The 18,709-nt window shown below is 30.6% G+C and overlaps 1 protein-coding gene, 1 non-coding gene and 1 pseudogene across 3 annotated transcripts; all 3 read left to right on the top strand.

Annotated features, from left to right (window-relative positions):
* Positions 1 to 2,573: 2,573 nt before the first annotated feature.
* Positions 2,574 to 6,177, top strand: LOC102666333 (metal tolerance protein 10-like; annotated as a pseudogene).
* Positions 6,178 to 9,037: 2,860 nt separating this feature from the next.
* On the top strand, positions 9,038 to 9,120 carry LOC113002485 (small nucleolar RNA snoR116). The gene has a single exon (XR_003268044.1). It is a non-coding gene; the product is annotated as a small nucleolar RNA snoR116 (small nucleolar RNA).
* Positions 9,121 to 9,475: 355 nt separating this feature from the next.
* On the top strand, positions 9,476 to 17,429 carry LOC100796465 (cysteine synthase). Of its 2 annotated transcripts, XM_014779019.3 has the most exons (7): positions 9,476 to 12,622; positions 12,729 to 12,815; positions 12,909 to 14,043; positions 14,113 to 14,250; positions 14,344 to 14,395; positions 14,978 to 15,083; positions 17,111 to 17,429. In XM_014779019.3, the coding sequence occupies exons 3-6, from the start codon at positions 13,867 to 13,869 to the stop codon at positions 14,989 to 14,991; spliced, it is 381 nt and encodes a 126-aa protein (XP_014634505.1). In that variant the 5' UTR covers positions 9,476 to 12,622; positions 12,729 to 12,815; positions 12,909 to 13,866; the 3' UTR covers positions 14,992 to 15,083; positions 17,111 to 17,429. The 2 variants fall into 2 exon arrangements, with proteins under 2 accessions (XP_014634505.1, XP_040874151.1); XM_041018217.1 differs by lacking the exons at positions 9,476 to 12,622; positions 12,729 to 12,815 and having other exon boundaries at positions 13,228 to 13,319; positions 13,780 to 14,043.
* Positions 17,430 to 18,709: the final 1,280 nt, after the last annotated feature.

Here is an 18,709-nt window from a genome sequence, read left to right as displayed (position 1 = left end):
AGAGAGAAAATAATATATGATGAGAAATTTGATAAGAACGGAAGGGATTAATGAAGAGAAGGAGAAACTGAAATATGAGAAACTTGTTTGATTGTCTTTCTTTATGTTTAGGATGCAATTACTACTAAGTATTTTGTTTTTTTTTTATTGTTTTTTATTTACACAAACAAAATTGGGGGAGGAGATGATGACTTAGTCTAAGATAGAGAAAGTCTCTGAATTTGAAGAGTATTTATAAAAAAAAAAGTTATTTTTATTTTATTTTAAAGAGATGAGTGAAAATTTAACTGTGATCTATTTTGTGAGATTTGTTTTTGTTTCATTTAACCAACTCTGGGAGCAAATATGTGAAGAGGATTTGATTCCTCTAATAAGCTTTTTGGATTCATTGGAAGTTTCCTCCAATAAGTTGAACAAAATTAAGAAAATAAGAATAAATTCACCGTCAATTTATAACCAATTGAAGTTATACTACTTTGGTTCACTTCAATAATAAAAATGTTATTTCTATAAATTAAATAGAGTATCAGGGATTTATAATACTTGCATATTTATTTAATCAATTGAATTAAATGCTTAGTATAATAAATATATATATTTTGACCTTTTCATTTTATATGTTTGCTAATTTTAGCATAGCTAAATCCAAAGAATGGTTGCATCGAAAATCGAGTTTTACGTGCATGGAATAGCACCATTTAGTCAAATATGCACGTCAATTTCTGCTATAAAGGTGGTTGATCGATTCCTAAAGTAACCCGTGTGAAATTGAGAGTGACTATGTACATGAGTGAGTAGAAAAGAAAACAAAAGTGTTGAGAAATATTAGGATCATATCTTTTAGTTATTTTTTTATATTCAAAATAAGTCTAACAATAGATATACAAAATACAAGTATCATATTATGTAATTTTGCATAAATTTTTGTACAATCTATTATACGTGTATCATTTCTCTTATTAAAATTAAAATATTTAATATGATTGTCTAATTGTTAAAATATATTCTTAAATAAAATTTTTAATTCAAGTATTATGAATAAAAAAATAACTTAAAAAAAAACTTTACTTAAATGACCAATTAGATTCTTCAAATGAACATTAATAATTATCAAAATCAATAAATATTTTTTGACACAGAGTGGTGATGATGTGTCCATTTTTCATTTTTCATTGGACTAGGCCAACATAGTAACATTATTAGTGAGGAAAAAAAAAATAAAAAGGTCTACATTGCATATATTTTGTCAATTAAAGTACTACATTGAATATTTTAACAAAGAGATCGAGTTGAATAAATTAAAAAAATAGAAGGATTAAGATTTATTTTGCCTTAATTTTATTTTAAATAACTTTGGTGAATTGTTGAAATGAATTTAATACTTTATATTATTCAATAATTAATAATGCAAACTATAAATTAAATGAATAATATGTTAACATATCATTAAATGTCATTGAATTAATTAACACGTTATTAATATGAGTAGAATTAATCAGAATAAACTTAAATTTCTTAAGAAAAATCAAATCTTATAACTAGAAAGAATGAGATTGGATGAAAGATTTAATTAAATGTGATAAATTAGGTTTTCTGATAGATATTAATTATTTTTAGAAAAAAAAGAAAAAAAAATTTACCCTAAATTATTACTTTTTTTTATCTCATTAGGGTAAATTTATCAACTTAATAAATTATAAGAATTTTGAATGTTTTTTAAATTTGGAGAGTGCACTAGATTGAGATTTTAAAAGATTATTTTAGTATAAAAAGTCTTGAGGATTTTAAAGTTTATATATAAATATTATGATTTATCAAATTTTTTTACAAGACTCTTATAATAGTTTGAATTTTAATGAATTTATATTATAAGAACCTAAAGAATTTGAAAAGACTTTTATAGATTTATAAGATTTGAAAGGATTATATGAATTTTTGAAAAAATATTCAAAATTACAAGAGCTAATAAAAAATATTAAGAAATGATGAAGTTTGGATAAAAAACGTAAAAACAATATAATTTTTTTAATATTTTAATAACTAAATTGATTCTATTTTTATGTTTTCATTTACTAAACCTTTTTTATGATAATATTTTCTGATTCTCAGTATTAAATCTGAACAATAAATATAAAATTATATGTGTTGATTTTTTAATTTTTTTTAATTATTATAATTATTTTATCATAAATCTAGAGTGAGAATAATTTATTAAGAGAGTTATTGAGTTACGAGAATGACCAAATTAGGAGTTAGACTCATAAAAATATCATAAACATAATCAATATAAAAAAAATATAATTAATCTTGATACGTAAGATAAATATTAATTTATAATTTATAAAATAAATGGAAAAGTGCCAAAGGAAGAAATATATTTTATATTTTAATTCCAATAGAATAATAAAAATATATATTACACACATCTTAAATAATATTAAATAGAAAATGTATGTGTGATAAGGGTGATAAGGATAAAAAGAATCTGAATTGTTTAATAAATTTTTTATATCACAAAAAATATAATGAAATGTATCGAAATTTTTCTTAAAAACAATCCATTAAAATTTATATATTTTTTTATACGCACACTGTACTTTTCGGCATCCAAACGAAGGCCGTTTACTTTCGCTGTTTCAGAGAACGAGCATGGCGGAGAGTGGCGGCGGACACCGCCGCAGGGAACCGCCTCCGGTGTCTCCGGAGGAAGAGGGTGCAAATGCTTCGTGGAGACTTAATGTGGAGGAGTTTTGTTTGTCTAACCAAACGCATGATCATCGTCAACATCACCGTTTCTACACTTTCCGTAGCCTTCTCCGAAAGCTCAGTTAGACATTCTTTTTTCCCTTTTGTTCTGTTGAGACTTTTGGTTTCTGTTTTTTTTAATAGGTCTTCTATTCCTTCTGCATGTTGATGTCTGCAAACCCAGTTAGCCATTTGTCACATAATTCTACTTTTACTTCTCTTGAATGTCTAAGGTTTCTGTTTTGTGTAATGGGTGTGGTTTGTTTATAGTGATGATTTGTTGAATTGTGTGGAACCAGGAATGTGCCATTTTTTTAAAAATTCACTCGATACCTCTGTCCCTTTAACACCTATAGTAACTTTCTTATAGGGTGCACAGTGTAATGTGTTTTAAACAATTAAGGGGGTTATTGTAGGCCTTATAGGGATATCATGTTTAAAGAAACCAGTGTGAAATTTCAAGAAACCAGTGTTAGTGTAATTTGCTCTTTTTATTTTTGGACTTTTTGATGGGTTTGGTTTTGTTGTTGTTTGTGAGTGATGGTGTGTTGGTTTGCGCAATCCCAATGTATATTTAATATTTGTTAACTCTTTGGTTTCTAAAGTGATAAAGTCTTTGTTTTGGGCTCTGGTTATTAATATTATGCATGTGTTGATTTCTGCAAACCCAGTTTTCCTTTGAATGTTCAAACTTTAGTATCTTTGTTTTGGGTGACTGTTTCGCTCTTAGGGGTGATGCTAGTGAATACCGAAGAAGAGCAGTGGTGTTATTATTAGTCTTTATTTGTTCTTTATTGTAGGCCATGGTAGGAATCTTTACACAAAGAAAGAGCCTTTCATTGTGAATGTGCATCATTGGTGCTTGTATTTGATTAATTTGGTATAATTTCATGCATTTGAGATGTCAAGTTTAATGGAAATCTCAAGTTCAACGTGTTTATTACTTGCATGCATTGTATGTGGCTTCCATGATCTAGTTTCTTAAGTTGTTTGGTTTTCTTCTTCTTCTCAGGAATTAGTTGGTTACATTTTGTCATGTTGATTTGCCTACTTACTCTATAACCCACTGTGAACTTGTGGGGTAGGTAAGCAACTTAAAGTAGCAGAATATTCCAAGAAACAGGAGAGTCTCCTTGAAGGATTGAATGAGATGGAGACCATGACTGAAACGTGTGGTTTACCAGGAACTCTTACTGAGGTTGATTGTTCTATCACCGTGATTTACTTATAACTTTTCATACATGGAGCAGCACGGACCTGTTTTGACAACAATATCTCAGTGAAAATTTATGATTTCCCATTGAACATGATCAACCTCAAGGTCTCAAACACATGGAGATGAATGATTAATGTGAATCTATAAAGAGAATTCTACTAAAAAAACGTGCTCAATGTTTCTCAGGATGAAATGAAGCAACTAGCTAAGAGTGAGAGGATGGCTGTCTGTTCATGTGTCAAATATATGTAACTTGGTGCTGTTTGTAGCAAAGGTTTATGCATCAGTTGGGAGCAGATCATTGGCAGTCATTGCCTCAACCATGGATTCTCTCTTGGATCTCTTGTCAGGTTTCATATTGTGGTTTACTGCACATGCCATGAAAAACCGAAACCAATATCACTATCCAATTGGAAAGAAACTCATGCAACCAGTGGTAAGGTTTAGTTTAGACTGCACAAGGTGATTGAGTCAAATAAAGTGATAGTAAATGCAGTGTAATGTTATAGTTTCATAATATACTGAGAGTCAAAACGTAAGTAATTGGTTATTTAAGATATTGTCAAAACAGCCATTGGATGGTTGCTTGGTACAGGTACATGCTAATAACTAATAAGATTTCCTGTGCAAGCAGGGTATCATTGTTTTTGCATCAGTGATGGCTACCTTGGGGCTGCAGATTTTGATTGAATCTGGCTGACAAGTTATTTCCAAGGTAATTGAGATAAACTTTTGTTCTTGTTTGTTTATTAGATCCCCAAATTTGGGTTCAAGACTAGTTTTTGTTTAAGATTTTTGAATTTAGGACATGCTTTGATTAACTTTTCAAGAAGTATTTATAGGAGAAGAAAATAAGATAAAATGAATCAAACTTCTTCCATAAGTTAAAATTAAGTTGTCCACCCCAAATTTTTTTGAATCTCTTATTTAACTTCTTAAAAAGTTGAGGTACATAAGTTATTTTTAATTTTTGAAGAAATTTGATTCATTTTACCTCCTTATTTTATATTCCTATAAGTGCTTGTTGAAAAGTTTATCTAAACTAACTCTAGTCATTTGTTTGAGCTGTAGCAAATAACTCATTTTTAGATTTTCCTGTAAATGTAATTATTACCTTGACACATACTTTTAATTTTTCATGCCATTCTTTTTCTTACAGGCTAAGCCCCACATGGATCCAACAAAACTGCATTGGATGATTGGGATTATGGTGTCTGTGACCGTAGTGAAGTTCATTCTCATGATCTACTGTTGAAGATTTAAAAATGAAATCATTAGAGCATATGCACAAGATCATTTTTTTTATATCATTACTAATTCTGTTGGATGCTGTGCTAGCTGTCAAGTTCTACTGGTGAATTGATCCAACAGGAGCTATTGATGGGAATTCATGACTACAGCTTAGAGCCTGTCTATGATTTTCATTTTTTTTTTCACAGATAATTGCAAGCATGTCTCTTTTTTTTTTCTCCCCTAACAGTACTTTGATTTTCTAATTAGGTTCACATATTCAACAAGTGTTTTTTTGCATTGAGATCTAAGTATATTTTTGGTCCTTCAAAATATCATGATTTTTTGTTTTACTCCCTACATTCAATAAAAAATCGTTACATTTTCAAGGACTAAATGTATTTACCTTTTAGTTGTTTTTCTCTATTGTTCTTCAGTGGCCATCATTTCCTTGTATGTGCCATTTCAAATTCTTGAAGGGAGGTCTTTATGTTACATGATTGTTTGCGTGTTACATTACATCAAGCCAACTGCTTGATTGAAATACTAATGATGATATCCTGAATGAGTAATGCAGATAGCATTGTATACAATTAATACATGGGCCAAGACTGTCATTGAGAATGTTGGTTCACTCATTGGAAGAACAGCACCACCTGGTTTTCCGGCCAAGTTAATTTACCTCATATGGAATCACCATGAGCAGATCAAGCACATGGATAATGTTAGAGCATACACCTTTGGTGCACATTACTTTGTGGAAGTTGATATTGTGTTGCCAGAAGACATGCTTCTCCACCAAGCGCACAACATTGGTGAGACACTCCAAGAGAAGCTGGAGCAGCTTCAAGAAGTTGAGAGGGCTTTTGTGTACATAGATTTTGAGTTCACTCATAGGCCAGAGCACAAGGCCGTAGTATGATTATATGCCATGGGACAATGGTGTTTATACTTGCTACCCCTGAATCATACTTAGTATGTTTTAATTCATAATTTAGTTGGCTCAAAATATAAGTAACGAAGGGGATCTACCCGAGTTAGTTGAGTTGAGTGAGTGTTGTAAACTCTCTTATACTTTGGTTAATTCTTATGGATAAAAAAATAATAATAATTATAAATATAAATATATGTTTTTCTCACAATATTTTTTCGGTGGGTGCACAGGGCAGGGGTAAAAGAAAATAAATGTGATGGTCGAGTAATTTGATCAGATGCGAAGAGAGAAATGAAGATAGCGAAAATAGAATGTGAAAAAAATATTATTGTCTTTAGCAAATGTGTGTGTGATGCAATGAATAAGCTTTTACAAGAAAATATAATAAGAGGATTTGATTCTTCTAATGATAAAAGTAGGGAGCGTTGGGTATAAGAAAAGTTTTTAATTTTTCAGGAATTTGAAATTAGAAATGCTTGTTTTTCGTGTTTAATTTGTTATTTATTTTTTTTATTAGGAAACATTGTTTTTTGAGAATGTATTTTTACTTAGTTTTTTTTTTATAAAATTTTTCCTATTCAAGGGTGTGAAGGTGAGAATATAAATTTTTTTAAGTTGAAAAAAAGTTTAACTGCGATAAAATAATATTATTCTTAGATTATTTAGCATGGCAAATAATTAAAGTTTGAGAAATTTCTTTTAAAAGTAAACATGAAAATAATATATTCTTATGAAAGATATATATATAAATATTTTTTAAATAAACATGATAATTTAAACATATTTTAGTCATTTATAAGAATTATATTTTTGGAATTCATGACTCTTAAGAATCATGATCTTCATACACGATTTTTTTTCTTGTACCAAATGCATCCTTTGGGTAAATTTATCTTTAATTCAAATTTGGTTAAAATTATGCTTTAATTTAAATTAAGAATAAAAGTATTTTTATTTTCTCATTTGACATATTTGTTCCTTTTACCGTAATTAAATCCAAAGAATATTGAAGATATCATCCATAATCAAATTATTCCGGAAGGAAGTGGCCCTGGCCCATTTGGTCAAATATTATATTATGCACGTCAAATTCTTCATGATTCGTGATGGTGTAGAAACTCGAATGTGGTTAAGTTTGTGATCCTGGAATTTAGCGATTGTTTAGTTGGAGAGGAGAAAAAAAATAATGAAACAGAAAAAAAAAACATTTGAATAAAAATAGAAAAACAAAGCATTAAAAATTAAAATTTTATTTTTTTCATCCCTATTTGATCTCAGTCAAACAAATGGAGTAAACCTACCCCCCAGGAAAATGACAATGACTTTTACAAAAGCCACACGGGAAATGCAAACAAAAGAATATAGAACCTTGACTTTACATTACATTGATGAGTTGAGAAGGGAATATGCTCCCAAGTCTCAACTAAAGCCAAAGCATTGGTGACTTTAATCACACAAAATAGTTTTAAGTAAATAAAGTAAGTATAGGATTACAAAATAATAAGTAATATTTAAGAAATTAATTGGTTTGTGGACTGGTCTATTAACCTGCAAATCAATCTAATGTAACTCACGAATTAAAGGAGGAGGCAAAACAATTCACATTTAAATGGATCAACATTTTAATTTATTCGGTATAAAATTTGGGGTTTAGGTTCCCCCACTTAAAAAGATCATCTGTGGGTCTAGATCCGTAAACCCATTATTAACTTTGATATGTATCTACACTTGCACATATGGGTGTTCATTTTCAAACTAATTAAATTTGTTTTTATTAGATTAATTAATTTGTTTTTTTTTAATTCTACTTTTGCCTTTTCCTTTTTTTCCCATTCATTTTGATGTTATCTTGTATTTTTATATTTTTTATTCATTCATTTTAATTTTTTCTATAACTTCATTTTGATCTTCGTTTGTTCTTATATAATGTCACCAAGTATCTTAATTTGACCATTTATTTATTTTTATCATATTTTAGGTAAATAAATTAATAAAATACGTAGAATCATAACTACAGAGTAAAATAAATACAATGAATATTTTTTACTTTGTAATCATATAAAATAGTCAATAAATGGAGATAGAAGATTGAAAAATATATTTATATTATAATCTAATGTGTTGGAAGAAAAATACTTATTTTATGTGCCCAATTTTCAATAAAGATTAATCAACAATTATCAAAGAGATTGTTTGGTAACAATACTATGGTTAGACAAAAAAAACATGACATCTATTTGGTAAAACTTTTTATTTATAATAATGATATAATTAATAATTGACTATACATTTATGGTCATTTTTAAATTTAAATTGAATCACGTTAGTTATTATTATCATTATTATTATTATGAGTATAAGTATATAATTATTTTTAAATTCAAATGAAAATTTATTTTATTTTATGTTCCAATGAATCGTATTCTTTAAAATATTATTATTATTTTAAATTTAAGTCAAATTAAATATTATTTTCATATTAATTTCATACATAAAAAATACTAACATATTTATTTTATTGATATAATTAATTAATTATAGATATAAAAAATATTTATCAAACGCATTTGTAGCAATTAAAATCCTAATTTAATTACAATATTTTCTAGCACTATTTATTTCGGGGAGATTTTACAGGTTGCAAAAAAGAGCGCCCATTGTATGTCGTGGGCCTTATGGCCCAAAACATATTGGAAAGAATCGTAATTCACGCACTAGAGATTAGGGTTTCGCTGCTATTCCCTTCGTAACTTCCACCCTCGCTCCCTATTTAATCCCCATCCATTCTCTATCTCTCTACAATTCTTTCTGTCACCGCTTCCAATTTATCCTCAATAAAGATTGCCAAAACCCTAAATTTTCTCTCGTTTTCTCGTTCGAAAGTTTAATTTTTCTTTTCTTCTCATGTTTTGGGGCAGTGATGACTAAATCTATATATACCATCAAACTATGAGAGCTTAATTGAGCTTGTTGATGCCATCAATTTTCTGAGCCTTTTTTTTTTTCTTCAATTTTTTTGTGTTCAATTTTTGATTTTATTTAATCGTTTATTGAATTTTGGTTTCGAAAAAAAAGGCAACAAATTAGAGTCTCTGATTCGCCTAATCCGTGGCGCTTTCAGTGCTGTACGTTGCCGAGAACAATTTGGAACTGAGATTCTGGCATTGGCCATTTATTTTCCTTAGGCTTGTGCATTCAGATGTTCCTATATTTTCAACTGTTTCTTTACAATCCATTTTGGGATATTTATTTATTTTTATTTTTGTGTCGAAATTTGTGATTTTTATTAGTTTTTAATAAAGCCGTTCCCCTTTGTTTTTGTTCTTGTTTTTCAATGCAATCTTTAAAAAGAAAATCTTATAGGATTAAGTTAAAATTAGGTGTGTAGTGAATTGTTGTTTTGTTTTCTTTATGAATTTTTTTATTTTAAATTCAAATTTTATGTGACAGTTGGTTTTTTTTTTTACGTATATACGGGTTCATATGGTTTTCCCAATCATCCATTCAATACTTTGACCTAATGACATTGGTTAAATTCTTAAATGTTAGATTGTTCTATGCGATGTATGTAATGTGTTCGCGGTTAATCATGTTGAATAGTTATGATAATTCTCTGTTTTTAAGGGTGTAAATTTTGAGGGCTTTTATATTATCCTTTTTTAAAGAAAAATATACTTTTAATTTCAATAATTTTAAGAATATTAATTTTTTAAACTTTGATTACGATTTTATTCTTTAATGTTTTCAAATTTGAATAATTTACTAAAATGTTAACAGTAGATAAACTGAAATCTCAAACATAAATCAACTCCATGCACTTATTAACAATAACTTGAATTCTACTTTACTGCTTTAAGCGGTTTGCAACACAGAATATGTTTAATAGTTCAAAGAAATTGTTCAATGCCCCTTGCAATAGTCTCTCTATGAGCTTCCCTAGAGATAAATATCAGTGTTTTGGCAACTTTGGTACAGGTATAAATTCTTTCACCCAAATAGGAGTTGAATAATATAGCAACAGATAATTCACATGATTTTTTTTTGGATGCAAAATTCATTTATTTAAATGGCTTAAGTTGGGCAAAAGATATGTTCCATCCCAAGTTGTAGTCCAGCTTAATTGAATAACCCGCATAATGTGTGCGTGCAACGCCACATAGGCTCCCACGCCAATTACCCTCTAGAAAGAAACCTTTGCAACTCCATAGAAATAACACAAGTTGACTTGGTCAAAGTGATGATTGAAAAATAAAGATGAGCGAACAGCTATCCCATCAGCATGAAATTATAACCTTTCTGACTGCTCCCAGCTTAATGATCAGTGAACAAAGGAATCAAAATCATTAAATCTAGATGGGAATTAAGCAGGTGAAACATTTGAATAATTAAATAAGAAACTAAGAATTCATTAGAGTGCAATTGGGTCGCTAGATGGGAATCCTTATAAGGCATAAAGAAAATGAAAATCCCAAAGCTAAGAAATAAGCACTCAAGTACTTGGAGAACCCTCCCTTGAAAGCTTTAATAAGCCAATCATAGTTTTCAAGACGTCATGAGAAGAACTCATCAGGTTCTTGCAACATCTCTTCAAACAAATCCTCTCTGGTTTAGATGTAATATTTCATAGAACAATAAGCAAGCCATATCTGACTATATATATAAATTCCCAAATAAATATGAATTAATAGGCCATAATCACTATATAATACCTGAATTGTTTTTCAATGAAGACATTATAAATAATAACAAAGGCATTGCTCATATTCTTAATATTTTCCCAAATTGTTGAGATGTAGAACTATACGTACACGCCTAAGATGAGTTACTGTAACATATAACTATACTCTGTCATAGAAGTGATGGTGTGACATTAGGATTTAAACTTTATTTTCAGTTTCATAGTTTTATGCAAGGGATTCAGGGATAACTATATCAGAATTAACAATTGTAAATTTACACACAAAAAAAAGAAATAACAATTGTAATTGGTTCTATTTCAAATTTCCCCAATTGTTTTGGCATGAATAGCAATCACACAATAGTAAAAAGGGAATTTCAGTCAGAGGAAATGAGATTTCTGTGAATTAGTTGTAAACCCTCATATTTTGGAAATTGAAAATTACGCTTGCATATGAGAAAGCCATTAAGGCCGATCATGAAAAAAAACGAGAAAGTCAAAAAGAGCTATGTAATTCAACCCTCATATAAGAAACTAATCATAATCAAAATCAAAATGGAAATTAAAATCAAAGAGAATATATATATATATGTATATATTTTGCAAACACAAATGAAATCTGACCATATAAGAAAGTGACCTCTGTACCCCAACCATCAAATTAGAAACATGTGGTCCTTTATTTGTCCAATTTTTTTCCGAACCTACGCACAGAAGAAGGGTTGTGAAAAAAAAAAAAACTCTAAAATCCCAAAAATTAGAAACAAAATACCAATCTTTGTACATAAGCAAATATGAAATATTAATAAAAAAAACACTACTCCATCTTCTATCTCTGCATCATTCACTGTCTGAGTCTTATTGGAGACCAACTTTGGTTGCCGCATCGTTTGCGGTCCAAGTCTCAACCATTTCCAATTAATAGAAGGAGATGTCGTCCCTTGGAGTTGATACAAGAGTCCGAGACCATTCGGTGGAATTATAAGTTTAGCATATCAAGTCCAAGCATGTGAAATTCTAACATCTTGAACGACCAAACCTAATTCTAACATGCTTAATTATTTGTTAGTTTAGTGGAATCATCATCTCGATGAACAAAATTAATGTTATTTTTCTAAAATGCAAAATCACGAAAAAAAGAAAAAATAGGTAGAATAGTCTCAATGCAAGAAGAATAACAATTGATGTCATTGAAACTCCTCTACCCATATATATTTTTTTCGCCACAACTATATACAATGGAGATTGTACAAGTGAACAACATAATGGTGTTTCCTATGAAGGATATTTTTGAAAAAAAAAATACCCACATGGACAGTGAGAAAACAATTTTGGTAATGTGAATAGTTGCTCCCATATTAATTTGATCATAGAGATGAATCTGAACAAGGCCAAGCAACTAGCTAGAAACCAGAAGAAAAACTATAATAAGAAAAACTCTTATCAACTGAAGTGAGCAACGAATATTTTGAAATAAAGTTAGCACTAACATGTAGTTAATTTTTAAGTAAATAATTAAAAGTAGTTCAGCTCAGCAATAATAATTCTAAATTAATAATTATTAATTATGTCGACGATTAATAGTTCCTAATTTTCCGATTGACATATTTTATTAGCTGTTTTTTTAATTTAAATTATATGTACTTAAATTAAATTACAAGTAAATATGAAAAACGAATTAAAAATTGGAAAAAGTTGGAAATGACAAGTCACTAGTTTGCATTATCATTCCGATGTGGGAGCTCAGTGTCCGAAATAGAGTCAAAGAGGATCTATTTCAAGCAAAGAAGGAAGCTCATCTTGTTGTAGATAAATTCTTGTAAGTACAGAACATGCATGTTCAATATGCCAACTTGTCATTAATATTCATTGTGCTGTGTTGACACATAATAACTTGCTGTGTTTCTCTCTCCTTTTTGTTTCAGTCTCGGATTCATTCTCACAATCCAGTGTTCAGGTGCTACCAAGATAGCATGTACAAGGAGTGTGCAATAAAACAAGATGTTACTGAAGTAATTTTTCTTTCTCTTTTAGCTCTTTTGGTTATGATTATTCTGCGGTTAGAAAGAAATAGTTGTTACACCCTTATTTCTTGCTTTCTGCAGCTAATTGGAAACACTCCATTGTGTGTGGCTTGCATTGCTGCAAAGTTGGAATCAATGGAACCCTGCTCAAGTGTCAAAGACAGGTGCAAAAGAGTTTACTGTTTTTCTCTGTCATAAATAATGAATCATTGTTTCTTTTCTATGTTAAAGATGCTTGAAAATTTCCTGCTAATTCATTGTGTAATGGGAATAGATGTTGGTGAAGTGATTTTTCTTTGTGAAATGCTAAAGAGGTTGGCTCTCTGTTCTTTTGGTCTGCCTTACCATCATTGGGACTTTATGTAAAAAAGACATTCTAACTGTTTGTTTGGGGGTGCAGGAATTCAGGATAGCATTAAGTATGATCGAGGATGCTGAGGACAATGGCCTGATTACACCAGGGATGGTTGGTAATAGAACTCTAGTTCTGAGGTATTGGTGGTTTTGTACATGCATGATATGATTTATGAATTCAGGTCCTGTTTGGATAAACTTCTCAATAAGCACTTACAGGAGAAGAAAACAAGATGGTAAAATGAATTGAGTTTCTCCCATAAGTTAAAATTAGCTTATACATAAGTTAATTTATAGAAGTCCTCTCATTTAACTTCTCCAAATTCTGATTTTAACTTTTGTATAAGCTAATTTTAACTTATGGAAGAAATTTAATTCATTTTACCTTTTTATTCTCTTCTCCTATTAGGATTTATTGAGAAGATTTATCCAAATAGGGGCTTAGTTTTTTGTGCCATTTTTACCCCAATAATCAACCATGTTTAGTCAAAGTGATGCTGTGTTTTCAAGTTCAGATTGTTGGGTTTCTTAGATGAGATTTTTGTGTTTTTTTTTTTTTTTTCTGGTTGTGGACATGGTTAAATTAAACTGGTGAAAGACTGTACTTGTTGAGACTACTGGTGGAAACACTGGAATTGGATTGACATTCATTGCAGCACTTAAAGGTTACAGGCTAATCCTAGCGATGCCGGCTTTAATGAGTCTCGAGAGGAGAATTGTGCTCCGTGCTTTGGGAGCTGAGCTGCATCTCACTGATCCTGCTATGGGCTTCAGAAGTAGTCTTCAAAAGGCTGAGGAGCTACTGAGGGAGACATGTGATGCTTTTATGTCTCATCAATTTGAAAATCCTGCAAACCCAAAGGTAATTTATCTTGTATGTATTGAGATATAGTATGTGATCTTCTGATGGAAAATCTGTGCGTCCTTGTAGATTCACTATGAAACCACTGGCCCTGAGATATGGAGAGATTCTGGAGAGAAAGTTGATGCCCTTGTAGCAGGTATAGGAACTGGCGGTACAATAACAGGTGCAGGGAAATTCCTCAAGGAGAGAAATTCAAAAATCAAGGTTCCTTTTCTTGTGAACACTTTCCTGTGGATAGAAGAGAGTTTAAAATGCATGCAATTACCTTCATTGCTAATGCTATGTGTTTTCATCAAGGTCTATGGAGTGGAACCAGTTGAAAGTGCAGTCTTGAGTGGAGGACAGCCAGGTAAGCTACTTACTGTCTTCATAAATGATGTACCTATCTTATTGCTCTTTCTTGTCCCATTTTCTCTCCATGTATAACCTCTACAACATCACTTCAACTCTTTTACCTCTTGAAATCATCAAAATCTTCTAAGTAGTCACTTCATAAGATTTTAATCTCTTGTTGACCTTTGATATCTGCATTTCAAATGATCTTCAGATTGTAAGCCAGTATGTATCTTGGTTAATATGTTAGAACACTCATGACTCAACCAAACAGTTGGTGCAATAGACTGAGTTCAGTGGACTATTTAAAGCCTATTGCCACTCACATTGTTCTCCAATTTAATTGGATTAGGAACATTTTACTAATGTTCTTTGGTATCAATCATAGAGACTGATGCCATATATGCATCATTACGATAGAACTAAAATTATGATTTTTCACTTCCTGATATTTTTTAAAAGCATTATTTTTTCCCCTATCAACTTTTTGAGGTAAATTTAATTTGGCATTCCTTTCTTTTCAACTTTGAGAGGCAGTACATCACATAATATTTTACTTTCAGACTGACATCTGATGGTGCTAATGCTATACTAACAGGACATGTTGCATGAATGTGTAAAAGGAGGGCATCTGATTCAGGGAATTGGTGCTGGTATTGTTCCTGCTGTGCTGGATGTTAAATCTGCTTGATGAAATTATTCAGGTTACTATAGATATACTGTGATTTTTTAGCACTACGATTCTGTTGAAAGTTGTGTAATTGCCCATGGAATTGGTTACGTGAATGTTATGATTCTTATAGATTATCATATATTGTAGTGGAAGGGTAAATGTTATAAGGTCTCATTAATTATGGAGATACTGAACTGTTAATGCTGGTTGTGTTGAAAATAATGATAGTATTTAGTGTTATACTGTGAGTATTACGATCATGAAATAGTCACTGTTTGAAAAACCAAATGATATTGGAAATTTAGGATCATATGAAATAATCTTTCCTATTTATTGTTCTTGTAGGTATATGTATTTGTTTTAGATTTATGTGAATATAGTCTGCTAAGTGCATATCTCTCAAGACTGCTCAGTTAATACAATCTGCTCAAGTGCTTTTGTTCATTTTAGCAAACAGCATCACAGTAAGTTTGATCCACTTAGTGTCAAGTGTGCTTTTCTTGGTTATTCAGCTTCCAAGGAAGGGTGTAACTGATCACCCTTCTAGTCATCAGGTTTCTAAATCTAAAGATGTGATCTTCCATGAAATTGAATATTTCTTTGTTGCACCTCAGCCTCAGGGAAAGTGTAATTGGTTGTCTGAGTTGTCTAAGTTTGGGAAATTAGATTTAGACTTCCCCCTCTTGAATTGCCTTTACATTCTAATGCAGCTGAAGGAACTTATAGTGTGTTTGGAATAGATTAATGGTAAGAATAAATCAATTAATTTTTCATGATAGACAGTGTCACCATAGTCTAATCCAAAGACCTTAAGCTGGTTAACTTTACCATTAGGGACAACTTTTATGGTGAAAATCTATTTACATCCGACAACAAACTTCCCTGGGAGGAAGAGGAGTGAGGTCCTAGGTGTCACTGCTATGAAGTACACACATCTTGTCTCCAACCATGATGTTAAGAAACATCAACACACATCTAAGAGTGCGTAATCCAAAAGCATGTTTGAGAGGTCATTTGAATAGTGGAGAGTCTCTTGTGAAGTGAGTGTTTATAATTTCTTATAAGTTTTTAGTGGTGAGATACTTGGATTTGTAGTGTGATACACATTTGGGTATTCCCGTAGATGAAGGCAAGAAGTAATGAACCACATAAATTTTGTGTCTATTATTTACTTTGTGGTGTTCTTATTATTGATCTTGTGTGCGCGGAGATTTCCCTACATATGTAGATTATATTATTATCCTAGGGAACTGGGGATGATTTGAATGAGAAAGAAATGTTGAAGTAGAGACTAAAACCTAAAGAATTCCCTACATATGTAGTTGTTAGTCAATTTATGCATGATATGTAGGAAAGGCACCTACAAGGAGTTTACTGAATATTTTCAATAACTTAAAACTACCCCTGAAAGTGGGTTGTTATTGAAGAAGGATTGAGGATTTATCCATGGAAGTGTATACTGATGCTGATTATGATGGGTCAGTTATAGATAGGAAGTCAAACTCAGGCTACTAAGTTTCTTGGTGGGAACCTACAAACTTAGAGGATTGAAAAACAGAATTTTGTGGCTTGGTCAAGTGTAGAGGCCAAGTTTCAAGCCATGGCACAAAGGCAGTGTTTCTTGAGACTGCTAATAAGTTTGCTATTTATATTGTCTACAATCCAATTCAACATGACAACCATGCAAATTGAGACTGATTGTTGCTTCATAAAGTAGAAATTAAATAGTGTTTTGATTGCTACTACATTTGTTTTCTCAAATCTTCAATTATTAAATGTATTACTTCTCATTTTGTATTGCAACACATTACTATCATAGATATAAGAAGAAATTATTTGCATCTGTAATTAAGTAGTGTAGAACTGTAAAGTAGGAACTATATATTGACATATAAGCCATTTCAAAATCATGGCTAAGTTGGTTGCATGAGGTGATTTCTATTTAATAAAAAAAATCAAAATATTTGTAGCAGAAGTTCAGGTTACAAAGTGATCATGGATATGCCCTGGTTAAAGTCCTGTTGCTTAAACAAATTATGTTGTACAATGTCAATGCAGGAGCCAATTTCATTACTAAATATTTGAAGCCTGACACATGTATACTTGGCCCAAGAGATGAGGTGTCCCTAGTTACATCAAATTCAAGAATTGGCTGCGGATTTGACATCGGACTACGAAGTATGTTCGGATTACCATTGAAAAAGTAAAGTTTGGTTAAACTTAACTTTGTAATATTAAGTTTAGTTAAAAGTAGGTTTAATGTAACTTTATTCATTTTTTGAGTTTTCTATGTTCAAGAGAAAAGTAGTTTTAGGATAAACCTTAGTTTGTGTGAAAGTCTCGTTCAACTGAACTGAAAAAATTATTTGCCATTCAAGCAGGCACAATTTTTCATGAGGGGTAAACCTCCCGTTGGGTGTACAAACGCCAAATCAAGCATACCCTAATATGTTGCTGGAGTTTATGGAAATTCCCTTTAAATGATAGAACTCGTAGAAAGTTAATTTCATTTGCTAGAACCATTATGTTATAGTTTGAGTTTCAATTAGCTTCTAACTCACCAGAATTTTTCGGTTGTAAAATCCCATTGTTAAAGACCTTTTTTAATTTAAAAATGCTAAGGTTTTTTATAGTTTGCGGAAAAATTAGACGCGTGAGTTTATGAAAAAGTTGAGACGCATAAGTTTATTTTAATTTATGTAAGGATATATTTTGATTACTTGATTTGTTTTTTATTTTCTTTATAAGTGCTTGATGAGATGTTTATTCAAATTGGTTCAATAGAATTGTAGTCTTATATTATTCTCTCGTTCTTTCTCGGTCACCATTAAATAACATTAGAGTTCCATTATATTAGTCTATGTAGCATTCTAACCTATAAGAAAGAAAAAAAGATGCTATGAATAAAAAAAAATAAAAATGCTAAAGTACATGGTATCCCAAAAAGGAATGTGCTCCCTCTTTTGTATTGGCTCTTGAAAAGAAGTGAGAACCTTGAAGAATATCCACTCCAGAAATCCTTTGGAGGAGGACCCTCTTTGCATTCTTCCCTCTCCTAGACTTGTGTTTATTTTGTCATTTCATTTTCAATAAAAGGAAACCTTATCCAAAACAGCATTAGCATGTTATGCATCTCACCCTTCAATCTAAGACACAGCATGCAACCGGAGCCCACCCCTCACATCAACAAATGACAGTAATTTCACAATAAGAAATGCTAAATTGCTAATAACACACTCTCTTTTTTAAGACATTTTTTTTCTTATTAAGTGAAATTTACATGGATTTCATTCTTTATTTGATGAATCTCATTCATAAACTAGGAGGATTCATGTGAATTTTAACCAATGGAAAATATATATTTAATAGAGAGTATTAGAGTGTATATGTTACTGGCACTTTCTTTGACATTTTAGCATAAAGATAGCTTTATTGGAATTTGGGGAGTAGTTATACAATTTAGTCGAAGAAACTCTCAACTCAGAAGTGTGTGTTTTATTTATTTCATATTTTGAGAAGTACTTTTATACTCATCACCACTCTTTCAAACAATATTTACTTTTATCTTTAAGAAAAAAAATAGTTGTAATAAAGTGTTTGAATTGACTTTTTCAGATTCTTTTTTTTTTTCCTCCTTTAAATCAAAGAACACGGTCT

The sequence above is a fragment of the Glycine max genome, chromosome 8 (genome assembly GCF_000004515.6).
Source record: "Glycine max cultivar Williams 82 chromosome 8, Glycine_max_v4.0, whole genome shotgun sequence".
NCBI lineage: Eukaryota > Viridiplantae > Streptophyta > Magnoliopsida > Fabales > Fabaceae > Glycine > Glycine max.
The sequence above is the reverse complement of the archived record's forward strand: the minus strand, read 5'-3'. Positions and strand labels throughout refer to the sequence as shown.

Bases quoted from the DNA above. Each gene is read 5' to 3' on its own strand.
- LOC100796465 (XM_014779019.3), top strand. From the start codon at position 13,867: ATGCCGGCTTTAATGAGTCTCGAGAGGAGAATTGTGCTCCGTGCTTTG. The intron at 14,044-14,112 runs GTAATTTATCTT...GCGTCCTTGTAG, and splicing joins AAAATCCTGCAAACCCAAAG to ATTCACTATGAAACCACTGG. The intron at 14,251-14,343 runs GTTCCTTTTCTT...GTTTTCATCAAG, and splicing joins AGAGAAATTCAAAAATCAAG to GTCTATGGAGTGGAACCAGT.